The 18,576-nt window shown below is 46.3% G+C and overlaps 1 protein-coding gene across 1 annotated transcript in view; it reads left to right on the top strand.

Moving 5' to 3' along the window:
* RANBP3 (RAN binding protein 3) overlaps window positions 1-15,400 on the top strand; it is a 43,011-nt gene extending 27,611 nt beyond the window's left edge. The window contains exons 10-17 of the mRNA XM_065042330.1: window positions 248-351; window positions 3,688-3,766; window positions 4,523-4,625; window positions 6,421-6,545; window positions 8,629-8,749; window positions 9,283-9,425; window positions 10,881-11,061; window positions 11,912-15,400. Of these exons, the coding sequence (XP_064898402.1) occupies window positions 248-351; window positions 3,688-3,766; window positions 4,523-4,625; window positions 6,421-6,545; window positions 8,629-8,749; window positions 9,283-9,425; window positions 10,881-11,061; window positions 11,912-11,955 (900 nt within the window). The 3' untranslated portion in view covers window positions 11,956-15,400. The remainder of the gene's footprint in view (window positions 1-247; window positions 352-3,687; window positions 3,767-4,522; window positions 4,626-6,420; window positions 6,546-8,628; window positions 8,750-9,282; window positions 9,426-10,880; window positions 11,062-11,911) is intronic.
* The last annotated feature ends 3,176 nt before the right edge of the window (window positions 15,401-18,576 follow it).

The following is an 18,576-nucleotide window of genomic DNA, read 5'->3' as shown; positions in this document are numbered from 1 at the left end:
CTCCCATGCAAACAAGACTTCACAGAAACAGTGAGAAAATAGGGCATAAAAATGGGTTCAAACCAGTGGAGTAATGGAGCTGGATTGTTAGTACGACCTGTTGAAGAAAGAAAGTGACACACTGGGATGTAGGAGTCTGTTGTTTTACTGTAGGAAGTGTGGCTTGGACTTTGTCATGGGAAAGAATGAGCTGAAAATGGTGTGGAGAGCAGTTAAAACCATCAACATGTACTTGTGGTTTTTCCAGCTAGGAGACGAGAGCGATGAGACAGCCGACGTGCAGAACGCCGGCCTCCCCGCCTCAGACGCACCTTCTGCAACAAACTATTTCCTACAGTACATCAGTTCCAGGTGAGACTACAGGAAAACAAACCTATGGAACAGTTTTCCTTATTGTGTGTTCAGAATTATTTGGATGCAGAGCCCGTGGGAACCCAGACTGCTGAAGAATGAGGCGGTGAAATCCAGGTCTGGGGAATTCTCAATTGTCTGGTCAAGGGAATTGCATTTGACATAATTTACTTGACCACATCCTCACCAAAATCTCTTCAGAAAACTAACACAAGATGAGAAAAGTCTTCTCATGAATTATTAGAAAGAAGCAGCAGTAGAATAAATTGGAGGGTCATTAGGGGCAGCCAGCATGGCTTCACCAAGGGAAAGCAGTGCTTGAGCAACCTCATTGACTTTTATGAGGACATAACAAGACAGATGGATGATGGCAGAGCGGTGGACGTGATCTCCCTTGACTTGAGTGAGACATTGACACCGTCTCCACAGCATCCTCACAGCTGAACTGAGGGAGCGCGGTCTGGATGAGCGGGGAGTGAGGTGACTGCGAACTGGCTGAAGGGAAGAAGCCAGAGAGTCGTGGTCAATGGGGCACAGTCCAGTTGAGGCCTGGATCCAGTGCAGAGCCTCAGGGGCAGTGCTGGGGCCGGTGTTATTCAATATATTCATCAATGATTTGGACGAGGGAATAGAGTGACTGTCACAAGGTTGCTGGTGACACCGAGCTGGGAGGAGTGGTGACACTGGAAGCTGTGCTGCCATCAGAGACCTGGACAGGCTGGAGAGCTGGGCAGGGAAAAATGTAATGAAATAGAACAAGGGCAAGTGTAGAGTCTTGAATCTGGGCAGAACAACCCCAGGTTCCAGTGTAAGTTGGGAATGACCTATTAGAGAGCAGCGTAGGGGAAAGGGACCTGGGGGTCCTGGGGACAGCAGGGTGACCATGAGCCAGCACTGGGCCCTTGTGGCCAGGAAGCCAATGGTACCTGGGGTGGGTTAGAAGGGGGTGGTCAGTAGGTCAGAGAGGTTCTCCTGCCCCTCTGCTCTGCCCTGGGGAGACCACACCTGGAATATTGTGTCCAGTTGTGGCCCCTCAGTTCCAGCAGGACAGGGAACTGCTGCAGAGAGTCCAGCGCAGCCACCAAGATGCTGGAGGGAGTGGAGCATCTCCCGTGTGAGGAAAGGCTGAGGGAGCTGGGGCTCTGGAGCTGGACAAGAGGAGACTGAGGGGGGACTCATTTCTGGGGATCAATATGGAAAGGAGGAGTGTCAGGAGGATGGAGCCAGGCTCTTCTGGTGACAACCAGTGACAGGACAAGGGGCAATGGGTTCAAACTGGAACACAGGAGGTTCCACTTAAATGTGAGAAGAAACTTGTTTGGGGTGAGGGTGGCAGAGCCTGGCCCAGGCTGCCCAGGGGGTTGTGGAGTCTCCTTCTGTGCAGACATTCCAACCCGCCTGGACACCTTCCTGTGTAACCTCATCTGGGTGTTCCTGCTCCATGGGGGGATTGCACTGCATGAGCTTTCCAGGGCCCTTCAACACCTGACATTCTGGGATTCTGTGGAGCTACCAATAGAATCCTGCAGAGATCTGTGCTTTACTTGTGGTGTTCAATACTTTTCATATATGAAATTGAATAAAAGGGAAGAAGAGTTAAAAGAAGTTGTTTGCTCATGGTAATAAGCTTTTCAGAGCAGTATAGAGGGTCCATGTGAATAAGCAGGAACCCAACTGTGGGAGGCCTTGGAGAGAAGAAATTTGTAGGTATGTGGAAAGTGAGGCAGCCAGGAAAAAACTGCTAATTCCATATGTGCTGTGATGAACTGTGACAGCTGTCACTTAGGCTGAACTGTTGATATCACATTATATCAGCTCAGTAGTGGTCAATTAAATCAAGTAGTGCTACAGAGAGAGTAGAAAACAGAAGAGAATTCCTTGCTGCACGGAGCTGTGAATTCAAGTAATGCTGGAAAAGCACAGGGGAAAAATCCCACTGAGAGCCAAGCCGTGAAATACCTGTAGGACAAGCACCAACATGTGCTCACCTTGTCCTCACAGTCTGCATTTCTAAGGCTGTTCCCCCCTGCATTAGGCAGTTTTGCATCTGTCATCCCTTTGGACATCGAGCTCCTCGGGTGATGCGCTGGAGATGTTGAGAACGCCAGGGGCTCTGTGGGTACCAGGTCAACGTCCGGTTTTTCTAATTGCGTTTGATAGACGACAACTTCTAACATGTGGGCTTCAAATACTGGAACATTTATTTAGATCTTTCAACTCGTGTGATGTGAAGACAGTGGAGTCTTTACTTTGGGAGGATTTATTCACGGAACGTCAATTGCCAGAGCCTTAGTTGTGGGATTGCCTTACAAACGTGTCTCTAAGTGGAGCTGGCTCTGGTTTGCAGCTGAGATGGGAGGATGTTATGGCAGTGCATTTGGAAAAGGAAAACTCCGGTCCTTTGGAAATTGTGAACGCCCTGGGTCACGCAGCAGATTTCAGTGGATCACATTGGGTTCCCGCTTGGGGCTCAGAACTGTGGTATTTAATTCCCTCAGTCAGCAAAACTTTCTTCCCCTGAGCATTTCCTCTGTTCTTTGGATCTTCTTGTCCAGAAGCAGCAACTCTGCACTATGTGAAGCATTGTTTGGTTCCCCTTAAATCCCGTAGTGACATATGCCCCTATTTTCCAAAGTTGGTGAGACTCGCATAGTTAGCATACTCGCATAGCTAGCACATAGCTAGCACATAGATAGCATACTCGCATTTCAAGTGCTTTGCATTCGACATATTCACCTAGCAAGTGTGGTGATGAGTAAAATAAATAAAATAAAACAAATAAAAATGCTACGTGAGAGGATGATGCTTATTCTATAGGGAAAGTGTGAGGGCTGAGATTGATGGTGGAACGTGTTGGGGAGGCTGTAGCATTGCAGCTCCTCTGCTAAAAGGCATCCTACATCCCTGCTGCCTTGGCTTCATTACAATATTGCGAGTGGTTTTATTACCGTTCTTTCAGTTTCTAAGAAAATTGACCGATAAGCATGTTGTGGCTCAAGTTTGCATATGCAGGATACTATTTTTTAATGAGTATGTTATATAATTAAGCACTAAGCCCTCTCTCAGCATTCAGTGCTGCTTGATATCTAATTTGAAATCTAAAGGGAAGATATTTAGTGACAAAATCATTTGTCATCACTCAGAATTCTCATTCTGTAAACCCAGTATATGCTCCCATGTTGTTAAGTTGAATTAATTTTTGCTGATGTTCCTGTGTCAAGCGGTGTTTAATTTTAAAGCTCGTGCTAATCCCTTGGTGTTCGAGGAATTTTATCAGCAGAAGATAAACAGATATTTTCCCGACTTGTAAAACCTGCTCTGTTTTTCCTTTCCCAGTGTAGAGAACTCGACAAACAGCGCAGACGCATCGAGCAACAAGTTTGTTTTTGGACAGAACATGAGCGAGCGAGTCCTAGTGAGTATCCGTGCTGTGATTTTGGGAGGACGTTGCACTACGGATCCCCACCCAGCGGTTCCCCTTGCAGACCAGTTATTTTGTTAGGAGCTGTTGCCTCCAGCAGCTCGTGCTCTCCAGGATTTCCCTGCTAGCATAAGGACATTAATACAAGGCATTAATGCCTTGTCTGGGGTGCACGTGCTTCTCAAATCCAAGCACTGTATGGCACAGTTTGCTTCTTGAAGTGGCTTTGTCAACATAAGTGCTGGAGGGTGTTCCATGTTATGTGACTTCCCAAGTGATGGGATTTCAAGCCCAGCGCTAAGGTGGGATTCAGGAAATTCTGTTTGTTGGGTACCAACCTAAAGCAAAACTTCTAGTGCCTCCTTGTTTCCTACTGTGGGTTTTATTGCTGTGCTGGTACCAAAGGGAAACGTTTCACGCTGTTTGTTCGTACCTGTCTGACCACTCGCGGTTCAGTGGGGTTGTGCCTGGAGACGAACTGGAGCTGAAATGGGTTTGCTTTGTTGCACAGAAATTTCAAATAAGGGTTGAAATGGGGTGTCAGTTCAGGGGAAAATCATGCGAACTGGTTTTCAGGTCCCGCTGCACTTGGGGAGCAGGAAAGCGTTGACTGTGAAAGCGCATTGTGTGCGGGATTCTTTTGCCATGTGGTTTATAGAAACTAGAACTTCCCACAGGAATTGCTCATTAGTCTTGTTCTGCAAAACGAGCGTATACTCTCGTGTTTACCTCCTCTTCTTTTTGCGATAGAGTCCACCCAAATCAAATGAAGGGAGCACAGAAAGCAACAAGGAGAATGCTGCTACGGAGTCTGGGTCTGAGTCATCTTCTCAGGAAGCCACACCAGAGAAAGGTGAAAACCAATACGTTATTTTAGGAATGGTCATTATTTCTTGTTTAAATGATTGCATTTTTCAATATCCCATGACTTTACAAAAACATAGAATTTTTATGTTGCATTTACTGCCTCCTGTACCCAAAGATTCAGGTGGGGCTGGGAGGTGCTGGATGCGATAGATTCTCTTGTGCTTTTGTTTTTAATATTAAACATATACAGGTTACATTGTTTTCATGGTTGTTCTGCAATATTGGGAGTATCTTCAGCAGAACAAAAGTAGAGGGAATTAACAGAGCAAGTATTTGGACCTATAGCCAGGAAGTGTGCAGAAATGGGGCAAACTTTTGGAGGCCTGGATCCAGTGCAGAGCCTCAGGGGTCAGTGCTGGGGCCGGTATTATTCAAAATGTTCATCAATGATTTGGACGAGGGAATAGAGTGACTGTCACAAGTTTGCTGGTGACACCGAGCTGGGAGGAGTGGGTGACACTGGAAGCTGTGCTGCCATCAGAGACCTGGACAGGCTGGAGAGCTGGGCAGGGAAAAATGTAATGAAATAGAACAAGGGGAAGTGTAGAGTCTTGAATGTGGGCAGGAACAACCCCAGGTTCCAGTGTAAGTTGGGGAATGACCTATTAGAGAGCAGCGTAGGGGAAAGGGACCTGGGGGTCCTGGGGACAGCAGGGTGACCATGAGCCAGCACTGGGCCCTTGTGGCCAGGAAGCCAATGGTACCTGGGGTGGGTTAGAAGGGGGTGGTCAGTAGGTCAGAGAGGTTCTCCTGCCCCTCTGCTCTGCCCTGGGGAGACCACACCTGGAATCTTGTGTCCAGTTGTGGCCCCTCAGTTCCAGCAGGACAGGGAACTGCTGGAGAGAGTCCAGCGCAGCCACCAAGATGCTGGAGGGAGTGGAGCATCTCCCGTGTGAGGAAAGGCTGAGGGAGCTGGGGCTCTGGAGCTGGACAAGAGGACACTGAGGGGGGACTCATTCCTGGGGATCAATATGGAAAGGGGGAGTGTCAGGAGGATGGAGCCAGGCTCTTCTGGTGACAACCAGTGACAGGACAAGGGACAATGGGTGCAAACTGGAACACAGGAGGTTCCACTTAAATCTGAGAAGAAACTTGTTTGGGGTGAGGGTGGCAGAGCCTGGCCCAGGCTGCCCAGGGGGTTGTGGAGTCTCCTTCTGTGCAGACATTCCAACCCGCCTGGACACCTTCCTGTGTAACCTCATCTGGGTGTTCCTGCTCCATGGGGGGATTGCACTGGATGAGCTTTCCAAGTTCCTTCCAATCCCTGACATTCTGAGTTTCTGGGATTTCTATGATACTTGCAGTGAGTGAAATCCCAAGGCAGATGTATATTGTATAGAGTGGGTGCAGCAAACGTGTTGCTTGAACCGACAACTGTTTGCTGGATTCCAAATTTCTGTGACTCTTCACATTGGCAAGAATTTCTGGAAATCTTGGAAGTGATGAACATCCTCCAGCAAACTGATAAATAAAATAAAAGTGGAAAATTAATCATGCGTTACTTGCGGAGGCACAACTGGTAGCAGTGTCGGTACAGATGTTGGTGTCCATACATTAGCAGAGGTTTTGAATATTGTATTTTTCAATAACTTACCTCTTCTCCTGCTTTTAAAGCAAGTTTTAAAGACAAGCTTTGACTTTGAATCTCAATCCTATTTCTGATGTTCTATTACCGCCTGTCTTCTGTACTTTCTCCTCCAATTTCTGACGGGTTTGTGTGAGATGTTTATCGTTCTCATGCAATTACGTGCTAATTGTTTCTGAACTTCCACGTCGTTCAGCTAACAACATTTCGGAGTCGCTGGCGGAATCTGCGGCCGCCTACACCAAAGCGACGGCGCGCAAGTGTCTGTTGGCCAAGGTCGAGGTGATCACGGGGGAGGAGGCTGAAAGCAACGTGTTACAGGTAAGAAACGGGTCAGGCCGAGCAGCGTTGAGTTGGTGGCGGTTTGTGGGTGTCCAGTGAACGCACATCACCCCATTCCCTACAACTCAGCTGTCTGCTATGTCTCTAACGTAGCAAATTTTGGCTATTATGCCACAAATCTGGTTTCCTATTGTGGCAGGAACCGTAAGACAGTCCGCAGTGATTTGTTTTGTGGTACTTGGTTAAACGAGCCACCTTTCCGAAGGACATCAGGTTGCGCTTTAGACTCCTGATTTTAATTGTGATTTATTTAACATCGTGGTTACTTATTAACTTAAACACACTTATTGAGTTCAGTATGTCCTTAAGAAAAACATGCTGGGTTTTCATGTAAAACTAAGTGGTGGATATATATATATATATATATATATATATATATATATTAAAATAAAAATATATATTTATATTTTTAATATATATTTATTTATATAAATATATTAATATATTAAAAATATATATTTTATATAATATATAAAAAATATATTTAAAATATATTATATATAATATAAAATCTATAAATATATATAATATATTATATTATATATAAATTTATATTATATTATATTATATTATATTATATTATATTATATTATATTATATTATATTATATTATATTATATTATATTATATTATATTATATTATATTATATTATATTATATTATATTATATTATATTATATTATATTATATTATATTATATTATAATATTATATATATATAATATATAATATATATATATATTATATATATTATATATATATTATATATATATATAATAATATATATAATATATAATATATAATATATAATATATAATATATAATATATAATATATAATATTATATAATATAATATAATATTATATAATATAATATAATATTATATAATATAATATAATATAATATATATCTTCCTGTCTTTATCCTCCAATTTTAGTTTTTTCTTCATATATTTTAAGTTTCTCCACACCTGAACTGCATTGAGCTTTAAGGGTCGCTCTTTGTTCTTGCAGACACAAGGTGCACGGTGTCAGTAACTAATATGTACCAGCTATTATCAGTATTATCATGCAAAATAATCATCTATAACATTAATGTTGTTGGATTTCTTTACTAGACTGAAGGATCTTTAAATAGTTGTTCTGGTCCTTCCCTGTTTCTGTGTAATTCAGAAACTCCTGGATGCTGCTTAGAATGAAGAGACAAGTCCTGTTTCCCTTCCAAACCCACAACTTTTAGCCGTGTTGTATTTAATAGAGGACTGACTTGCGTGAATTGTCACTTAGCAGACCTCTCTCCTCATTTCTGTTCTCTTTCCCTCTGCAATTTAATGCCCTGGAATCCCCAAAGGGACGTGTTCAGACTGCCCCGTGTTAATGCTGCAGAAGTTAATTTATCCGGAGCTGGGTGTTGTGTGGTGCAGAACGTGAGAGGAACAGAGGGCAGGAAAATGGAAATATTCAATATATTCTCTGCCTGGTTTGAAGGATGAAACCCCAGCGGTGACAGACGATGGGTTAGAGAGGGGATGGAAAGTCGAGATGTTGGGCAGAAGCAAGAACATTCCCACCATTCAAACCAATGAACCAAGAAGGCAGGAAAAGTGCCTCTTGTGTACTCACAGTGTGGGTCAGGCTTTGACTTGATAACGAGCTAACACGTTAACTCATCCTTTCTGCCTTAATACAGGAAGAATTCTGCTTTGTTTCCATTGTGCAACAAATACCACCCTCAGTGGTGCAAAGTGCAACTAAGACTTAAAAGAATTGGTTTAAGACTATCAGTGAGTCTTATCTCAATAAGTTTCCTCCTGAAAGTTTGTACCTTATCTGAAAATTGTTCTTTGTTCATGAACACAGGTGTTCTTTAAGAATATATAGCTCTGTTAGGCAAACCTTCTCAAACCAGACAGTGTATTAATGACTACTTGGCTTTCCACAGCTCTAACAGTTTAAAATTCCAGTATGAAATCTGAATATTTTGAACCAGCTGTAGGTGATTAAGGATGCAACACATTATTCTTGCCATCAACCACTGTGCTAGAGAGCGATTTTCCGTTACAGATTCAGTGCAAGCTGTTTGTGTTCGATAAAAACTCTCAGTCGTGGGTGGAAAGAGGTCGGGGGCTCCTGCGGCTCAACGACATGGCCTCGACGGACGACGGGACGCTACAGTCTCGGCTGGGTAAGAGGAGACGGGGACATGAGGCGCTGTCTTATCTACAGCAACTCAACAGCAGTTTGGACCTTTTCTCTTTGATTTATGACCATTTCCTCCAAAGAGAGTAGCATTTTAGATCCTCCTGTCGTAGCAAATATTCCAGTTGCTTTTTCCCCCCATAAAAGCAAGCTGCAATTAGCAGCCAGCATATTTGATTAGAACTGTACAGCAATGTTGTTGAGGTCTGGACGCTTTACTCTTTGGGACGGGGGTTTCTGTCTCTTTGAATAGTGCAGGAATGTGCGTTAACCTGGGATTATCAGCTCAGATCCAACCACTGAACTTTGATGTATTAACATATAAGACTTTAGACAAAATATCTTTAGACGTGGCTGATTAACAGTCTGCATTCATCTCATTAATACTCGTGACAAGATTCCTGTTTTAAGGCCTTTCCCTTGATATTCTTTCTAAAGAGACTTAAACATTCACACAATAAAAAGCCATCTTGGCTGCTTTGATGTTTTGTGTAACTTGATGTTTTGTGTTGGCTTTAGTGATGAGGACTCAGGGGAGTCTCAGGTTAATTTTAAATACCAAGCTCTGGGCTCAGATGCAGATCGATAAAGCCAGTGAGAAGAGTATCCGGATCACCGCCATGGATACAGAGGACCAAGGAGTTAAAGTTTTTCTTATATCAGTGAGTACTGGGGTTTGTTTACATCTTAACCTTCCTACGAAGATTGGCGCTTTCTTAAATTGTAGTTGAGGTAACATTCCCCTCCTTCCCCAAAGCACAGGGCCTTGGCAGACTTGGCTTTTCTGTAAAGCCTTAGTAGTTGTGAAGGAATTCCATAAAAGATTGTCCAAAGCATCGACTATGGAGCCATGTGATCTGTTCCATGCCTACTGACACTATTGCTGTAGTGTAGAATTAATGCAAATCATTTTTTTAATATCAAGGGAAATAGGCATTTCATAGGTTTATATTTAATAGAGTCATAGAGCCATAGAATCATTTCAGTTGGAGGAGACCCTCAGGATCATCGAGTGACACAGAATCACAGAATGGACTGGGTTGGAAAAGCCCTCAGAGCTCACCCAGTCCAAGCCTTGGTCCAACTCCAGTCCATTGACTAGATCATGGCACTAAGTGCCATGGCCAATCTCAGTTTCAAAACCTCCAGGGCTGGTGAGTCCAGCACCTCCCTGGGCAGCCATTCCAATCCTGACCACTCTCTCTGCACAGAATTGCTTTCTCATCTCCAGCCTCAATTTCCCCTGGCAGAGTTGAAGCCCATGGCCCCTTGTCCTATTGCTGATGCCTGGGAGAAGAGACCAATCCCCACCTGGCTAGAACTGCCCTTCAGGTAGTTCTAGAGAGTGCTGAGCTCAGCTCTAAGCCTCCTCTTCTCCAGACTAAACAAGCCCAGCTCCCTCAGCCTCTCCCCATGGGTCTTGTGTTCAAGTCCCTTCCCCAGTCTTGTTGCTCTTCTCTGGACCCGCTCCAGCACTTCAATCTCTTTCCTGACCTGAGGGGCCCAGAACTGAACACAACACTCCAGGTGTGGCCTCCCCAATGCAGAGCACAGGGGAAGGATCACTGCCCTTGTCCTGCTGACCACGCTCTTTTGAATACAGGACAGGACACCATTGGCCTTCTTGGCCACCTGGGCACACTGGTGGCTCATGTTGAGCTTCCTGTCCGTTAGTCCCCCAGGTCCCTTTCTGCCTGACTGCTCTGCAGCCACTCTGTGCCCAGCCTGGAGCGCTGCAGGGGGTTGTTGTGGCCAAAGGGCAGGACCCGGCACTTGGCCTTGTTGAACTTCATCCCATTGGAATCGGCCCATTTTCCCAGTCTATCCAGATCCCTCTGCAGAGCCCTCCTGCCTTCCAGCAGCTCCACACTCCCTCCCAACTTGGTGTCATGACATCTTTTTAATTAAAGATCTTTTTAACATAAGCTTTGGGGAGGAATATCCTCTCACCATCAGAACTCAGCATCTCTAGCATCTTGTGTAACCACAACCCACTCTGAGTTTGCAAAACCCTTTGTGAAATCCAGCATGCCCGGCGTGTATTACATATGCAGCGTTTTATTCCATTGTAATTCCTTACACCTTTTTCTTGTTTCTGAACATTAAAAACCCCTCAGGCCAGCTCTAAGGACACGGGGCAGCTGTACGCTGCGTTGCACCACCGGATCTTGGCCTTACGGAGTCGAGTGGAACAGGAGCAAGAGGTGAAGAACGTGGCGCCCGAGCCAGAGGTGACGCAGTCGAACGAGGAGGACAGCGACGACGATGTCCTCGCGCCCACAGGAGCCGTTGGAAGCGGTAAGCAGGAAACACAACGGAGTTTCCTCTTTTCCATACGTATTTCTCTGTCGTTCTTCAAGGCAGGCTGTCCTCTCTGTACTTATATATTATAGATGTACTTCTGGCCTGTGGAATAAGGCTCATTCATGTGTTGTCTTTTTGAATGCGGCTGTTTCTTGCTTCTCCAGGCCAATAAAAAGGTGCTGCTTCCATCCAAGTGACATGTCACAGTTTAGCGGAGGTTTTCTGCACTTCAGTTACTTCTAGTTTGATTTATGGGGTGGTCAGGTTTCATTTTTGCCTTAAATACGGCCAAAGCTCACACGTAAAACCCGAGATGAGCGTCTTGGGCAGGTGGGATCAGGCCACCCCTCGGGCAGAGCAGAAAAGCAGGAGCTTTGCAAAGGAAAAGGAGCGTAATTAATTTCATTGTAAATGAGGAGGCCGTGCTTTAAGAAAAACACTAGTCTCCAGTTTGGGGCAGGATTCCTTCTGCACTCCTGGCCTGGGAGACATCTGTGCTTTGCTTTTCTGTCTTAGAACATCCACCATTGACAGGGACCAGTATCCACCCTCATCCACTGCTGGGGAAGACAGAGGAGGAATGGATCTGAACAAAAGCAGCGGGGGGTTGAAGATGCTGGAAACGGAGCGTTCAGGCTCTGGGGTGCTGGCAGGATCCCAATCAGATTAGTCAAGAACAGGGGACAAAACTCAATCTGAAGAAGGAAGATGTGGGGCAGCTCTGCGGTTCTCATCTCTCTTTGATATCCAAAATCTGAGACTTGTGTGTTGGCTTCTCGGGTGGGATCTGGGATTTGTAAGGCAAGAAACAAAATGTTATGACAAAGCACTTTGTTTGTTTCAGGTCCCAATGAGGAGGGCGACGGGCAGAACGTGGGCAGCACATAGCAGACGTGAGCCGCTCTGCTTGCAAGGCTGCTATCGACACCATCTTGCAGGCGCCTCTGGATACCCAGGCCAGCTGTTATTTCAGGCAGTGTTGAAGGCTCCAGGACTTAAAAACTCTGCATCCCCGTTCTGTTTGTTTGGTTTTTTGGTCTGGATCAGTAGATTCCACACACACACACACACAAACAAAAGCAAAGCAGACTTGGAAACTACCTGAATGTGGTTTGGGACGTGAAAGCTCATCATATTGATGAGCCAAAAAACCAACAACAACAACATAAAAAACCAAACATCTCCCCTCTTCCTTGTAGTTGAAATGGCACATTACAGCTTGTCACGGCTTTTCATTGGGACCTTTTGACTGTTTCTTCGGTAGTTCGTGTCTTGCAGGCCTCCAGCTAGAACTTTCCGGCACGGTTCCGACTCGAGTTCTGCTTTGTCACCCCTGCTCCCCCCATGAGTTTGTCACCTGCAGGGACCGTGTCCTCACCAGTTCTGCGCTCACTGGCTGCCCCGCCGGGCTCTTTCTCTTTCTGTTTGTTGGCCTGCAGATGGGACATACTGTGTTTTTACCATTTAACCCCAACACAGGTTGCGGACACCGTTGGTCCCTGACTAGTGTGTTTGTAAACAGAAACAAAACATTGTGGTTCACCAGAAAATCTTCTTTAATTTTTTTAATGCGGTAATAAGAGACTTGAAGGCCGCAGGACGTTTTGCTGACTCCTTTTCTTTCTTCCCATGTCGTTATTATTATTTGGAGATTTATATTGTGGTGACATTTTTTTATTTTAGTTTTTCAATAAGACGCTCTCGTGTGTTGAAAAAGTGGAACTATTGTTTTGTACCGTTCTTTTCTGTTACTATTTAAGGGAGAGCCAAGCCACTATATATAATAGATGTTATATACAATTTTTCTTAGGAAATGATATGTTTCTGTGGCTACAGCGAAGTGTGGGAGGCATACAGGTTACACCTTGAGCAAAGCGATGAGGAAACAGCTCTTAGCCCTTGGAAGAATCAAACAGGCTCATGTAATGAGCTCCGTCAGCCCTGAAAACCAATCTGTGTAAGAAAGCAGCTCTCAGTTAATGGCTTGATTCAACAAGCCATTGAAGCACTTGCCTGACTTAACCACGTGTGAATAATCTTCCCGAAGTCAATGCAACTATTCTCGCTTCGAGTCGAGTGCGTTTTTAAATACCTTGCTGAATTAACGGCCTTAAATAGAGAATTAACTTCTAACCCTTCTGTCCCTGTTCTGGTTCCTGAAGTCCTGCAGCATGAAGAAAAGGGTGATATTGCCGGCTTTGAGTAGTCTGGGCTGAAGGATATTGTTGTATTCCGTTCCACCAAAATAAAAGCAAGAATGTGTTTTCCTGTGTGTAATTCTGCCGAGCTCCTGGAGCCGTAACTCGCTCTTTGCTTTGGATGTTTTCCAATCGTTTGGGCCTTTTGTGTGGAAGTTGAGCTTTATTTTGGTATTAAAACACATGGGATATTCTTGTCCAGCAAAGTTGGAATGTCATAGTCACCGGGGAAGTGACCAGGTCACTGTCCCTATAACTTCCCCAAACTTCTATTCCCTTTATAAACAATTAGTGATAATTTCTCCCTTGCTTGCTCTTTCTCTGGTAGGTTAAGGAGACGTAAAACGCACCGTTTAAGAGAAAATTAAAGGGGAAGAAGCATTTAACGAAGCAAGAATTGAAAATGAAAACGCAGGTTGTAGCACAAAAGCAACTTTGAAACTCTTCCTGTAGCAAAACGGTCCGTATTACCTGTGTCTTAGTGAAACCCTCGTTTTCGCTGGGAGTCACGAATGTGTTTTCACCTGTTTGTTGATGCTGTTGGAGACCGAAGCCCATGGAAGGAACACGGGGTGAAAAGGGCCGATGACCAGCTGTGCGTTGGTGGTTTCTCTGCTCATGCCTTTTTGCTTTTTAAAATATCTTTCTCCTTAGAGTTCTGAGTTGTTTTTTAACCATATACAAACCTACTGATGCCCGTTCTCACGCCGGCATAACGTGTCCCTCAATACCCCCTCCACTGTTCCTGCATCACAAGGTCTGTATTTTCAAACAAGTCATCTGCACTCTGCATCTTTTTATACTCAAGATTTCAACCGTTTTCAAACAGCTTCGCAGCATCAAGAAAATTAAACAGGTGTTGTGGGCAGCAGGGCCTGTTTGTGGAGGAACAGGTTTCGTTTCCCAGTCCCACACTCTGTGCAGAGTCTCACTTGGAGGTGCTTGGCCTGGAATAAGAACGATGGTGTGCGAAGATTGAGGAGAATGGAGCAAGCGTGCTCGCTTTGGGGTTCAGTGCTGCTACACGATCACCCGAATGCAGAATCATTCAGGCCAGATGTTATAGCAGCATTTTGATTTTCTGGGGTAATGTTTCCTTACCTGTGAGGATCAGCACAGAGCATCCTGAGAATATCTGGCAGTTATTTACCGATGCGTATTTTAATTTCAGCTGGAAGTTTTGCGTTTCTAGCAAAGAGGGAAATCCCGGCGTGAAGCGCTGGCACAACCGGCCACAGATCGAGCTCAGGCCAAAGCAAAACCTGCTCTGCTTAGTGAATAGAGAGAGGTGAAACCCGGTAATGCCCATGTGTTTAGAGAGATTTATGTAAGGTGGTCATATCAAAACGTACATGGGATCTGTATTAAAGCTGTTATCAGAGAACGAGCCGCCCGTGTGGCGTTTCCCGCCGGGCTGCGGCTGTCGGGAGGTTCGTGATCCCCGGGTTTGTCGTCTTGCAGCGCCTGTACCACCCTCCCGCTGCACCTTTGCTCTTAGCTCTGGTATCATATGGATGTTTAAGATCACTGTGTATCATGTGCGGGCTGATGTGGACACAGCCCTGCAAGTTTTCCGTACTGAAGGGTGTAATGAGTCGAGCACATTTGATGGGGGAAATGTTGCAAGAATGATGATGTTACTAAAGGCAGAAGTAAACTTATACATACGATTTAAAATGAGATTATACCCACAGGAAATGCAAACATTAAGGTAAGAAAGTGAGGGAATAATCACAACATCTTCCTGTAATCCAGTTCCCGGTGCGTGATGCAGACAGGGCAGGGCGAGATCTAACTAAGCTGGACCTTGGCAGTCCTGCGCCTAAGCCAGGCTGGGCAGCGTCCAAGGAATAAACCGCCCACCTCTGCGATGACTCTGCCCCGGTTCCCCCCCGAGGTGTCGACCCCACCGCTCGGGTGTCGCCGTTTGATTGTTGGAACACGTCCCGTGCTGCACTTTGGCCTCTTGTTCTCCCAGTGAGTGTAGAAAATGGTTTATTTCCTTTCTAGCAACATGTTACGTATTTGAAATCTTACCATGTTTCCCCGTAATCTTCTCTAGTTTTAGGAATTCCAACTATGATAATTGCCATAATTTGTCATGCAAGATTTCATTAAACTGACTTTTCACTGTGCGCTTCTCTCCCCTTGTTCTTTGGTATTTCTGTGCGCTGAACTGAACTCGAGTCCCTGGTGTGGGCAGCAGAAACAGCCCAAATTTATATCAGCATTTTAATGTTCTGGGGTAACGCTTTCTTACAGAGCAACAGTGGTGCTAAGAGGGAATTGCTTAATTAGATTCCTTAAGGCAATCTTAATTCCTGCCTTCTAGGTGAGGGCAAAGAAATGCTCAAAGAGGGTTCCTGTACATAAAGCCTCATTTACAGAGAGTATTTTGGCTGCCTCCTTTAAGGGCTTAAGGATTTACCATCAAGAGCCCTGGTGATTCTGTTGCGGGGGGGCAGCGGCTGTGTTTTCTAAGGATGTCTGTGAGTTAAACGTGGGGATGTGGTGGGATCTGGCACTGAAACGTGGCAGAGCAGAGTCCTGGTGCTGGGTTTGGTGCCCTGGTCCTGTTCCTGCTGCTGGTACCAGTTACCGGCGCGGTCCCCGTGATAATTGTTCTGTGAGAAATGCTTTTTGTATTGACCAGAGAGGGGAGGACGGGGAAATGTTTGAATGTGACTTGCTGGGGGGCGATTTCGTCCTAATTTCTGGAAAAATAAAAAGTTTCAGAGGTAGAAGGCAACTATTTGCAGCTTGTGCTACCATGGCAAGTCATTCCCCATCTAACAGTTAGAGAAATAATAATCTATTAGCTAATGGGTTTGTAGCAACAGTCTATGGTCAACAGCACAATGTTTGGAGTCAGATGAGATGTTCTAAGAGTGATGTTACCTAGATTGAATTATATGTTGTTTTACATGGAACTTTCCTGTTCATGGTAAGGCAGCGGTTACATCTTATGGTAACAGTTCTCTAATTTGTTTTAATAATTTAATAGTAGCTTAGGAAATGTCCTGCAGCATTCAGAAGGCTGAGGATGGGGACGGTCGTGTCCCAGCACACGTGGCTGTGGGACGAGTGGTGTTAACAGCTGCTTCAAGCCCAGGATGCTGTTTGTTGCCTCATGGTGTGGAGCCTTATCCTGCACCAGCCTGACTAGCGTTCGTGTGTCTGTATTGGGGAAGGAGCCTTCGCAGCGCGTGCTGCTCTGCGTTTGCTGGTCCTGCTGCCCCGAGTGGTCGCGCAGCCCTTGGATAGATGCGCCTGGAAAGGACTGAGCGGGAGGAATAAAGCTGCTGCTTTTAATTAACGTGCGAGTCCTCGATTGTTGTGTTTGGTTTTGCGTTTGTAAGAAGAGGCGCTTTTTTGGGTGCGGAGGAAGCAGTGAGTGCCTGTCACCAGCACACCCTGTGCCAGCTCATTCCGCAACTCGCTCCAGGGACTGGAGTCGTTACAGGGGCTGGTAACAGTTATTTCTTAGAATCATTGAATTGCAGAAGGGTTTGTGTTGAAGGACCTTCAAACCTCATCCAGTGCCCCCCCTGCCATGAGCAGGGACACCTTCACCAGCTCAGGTTGCTCAGAGCCCCGTCCAGCCTGGCCTGAAATGTCTCCAGGGATGGTTCATCTACCCCCTCTCTGGCCAACCTGGGCCAGGCTCTCACCACCCTCAGGGCCAACAATTCCTTCCTCATGTCCAGCCTGAATCTCCCTCTTTTAGTCTAAAACTATTACTTCAATAATGAAGTATTTACTAAGCATTTCCCATGGAGGGGTAAGAAGCAGACAAGCGAAAGAGCCTGAGGGGTCAATCTGGTTTGGGACTGAGCAACACAGCAGGGAGGTGTTGGATGGTGGGGAAGGAGGTGGAGGTGCCCCCAAGGTGTTTGGGAGCCCGGGGGCTTTCTCCAAAAGCCTTTAGGGAGCTCTAGAGCCCACGGTTTCAGGGTTAGAACTGGGGAATAGCTGGGGTGGGAAGATCCGGTCCTGACCTCCGCAGGTCTGCGTCCCGCAGCCCCGTCCCGCCCGCCGCGCCGCGGGTGCGGGGCGGGGGCGCCGCGTCTGCGCGGGGCGGGAGGGCGGCAGCGAAGCGGGGCCGGGGCGGTGCGGAGGAGAGCGCGGCGGCCGCCCGGGCCCCGGCTGCGCTGGCTGATGCCGCTCGATGTGTTGCAGGCTTGGTGGGGACGGCGTACCGGATCATCCTGCTGCAGCCCGGCTCGGCACTGGCCGCCTTGCAGATGGCAGCGACCGACACGGTGACCATGGGTAAGGACCCGGCCGACCGGCCGCTCCGCCGGCACAGGCAGCCCCGGGGCGGCCCCCGGGCTGAGCCGCCACCGCCTCCCTTGACTTTGTGCTCCGGGCTGGTTATTTCCCTGCCCCGCACCCCTCGCAGGCACACGGGGGTTTTAAGGACGGACCAGACTCTGTTAAGTGGTGCCCAAGGCCAGGGTGAGGGGCAACGGGCACAGACTGAAACACAGGAGGCTCCATGTGAACATGAGGAGAAACTTGTTTGCTGGGAGGTGCCAGAGCCTGGCCCAGGCTGCCCAGAGCGGGTGTGGAGTCTCCTGCTCTGAGACATTCCAACCCCCTGGAGCCACCTGTGTGATCTGCTCTGTGACCCTGCGGGAGCAGGTGGGGCTGGGGATCTGCAGAGATCCTGCAACCCAACCAGGCTGGGATGCTGTGAAACCAGGAGCCAACATGCTAAAATGAATCAAAATTAGTACAGAGCTCTACAGTTGCTGTTTCCTTCAGTTGTATTTCCTCTAACAGGCTTCTTATTTATATGTCAAATCAGAATAACAGAGCAGAAGTTATCCATGCATGGATTGTATTTTCTGCTGGATAATGTAATGCCAGTGATATATGGGGGGGCAAAAGAAACTCCTGGATTAATGCCTGAGGCAGAACTGCCGTGTCAGCCGAGGCTGAAGGTGCATCTGAGCCAGTCTCTGCCTCCCGTGCTCTTGATTTAAAGCCTTATTCTTTATTTAAAGTGTAGGTGATGCATTTTTTGCAATCTAGAGTAAAAGGTACATGCTGTCAATATGTGCAAAACAACTGGCTTCTGTGCAGCAGTGTAGTGGGAGCAAACGTTGCTTACTCATATATTTCATATATACAGGCATTGCATTGAAATTACACTTGCTCAAGAGCAAGCACAATGCTTTTGATGACAAAAGGAAAATGAATGTGGGTTTTTTCCCATCGTGCCGGGAGAAACCGCAGAGTTGTCCTGAATTGTCTGTGTTTTGCAAGGAAAGTGGCTGATGAAGAGCAGAAGGGACCTGAGGGGTCA

The sequence above is a fragment of the Columba livia genome, chromosome 27 (assembly GCF_036013475.1).
Source record: "Columba livia isolate bColLiv1 breed racing homer chromosome 27, bColLiv1.pat.W.v2, whole genome shotgun sequence".
In the NCBI taxonomy this organism is placed as follows: domain Eukaryota; kingdom Metazoa; phylum Chordata; class Aves; order Columbiformes; family Columbidae; genus Columba; species Columba livia.
The sequence above is the reverse complement of the archived record's forward strand: the minus strand, read 5'-3'. Positions and strand labels throughout refer to the sequence as shown.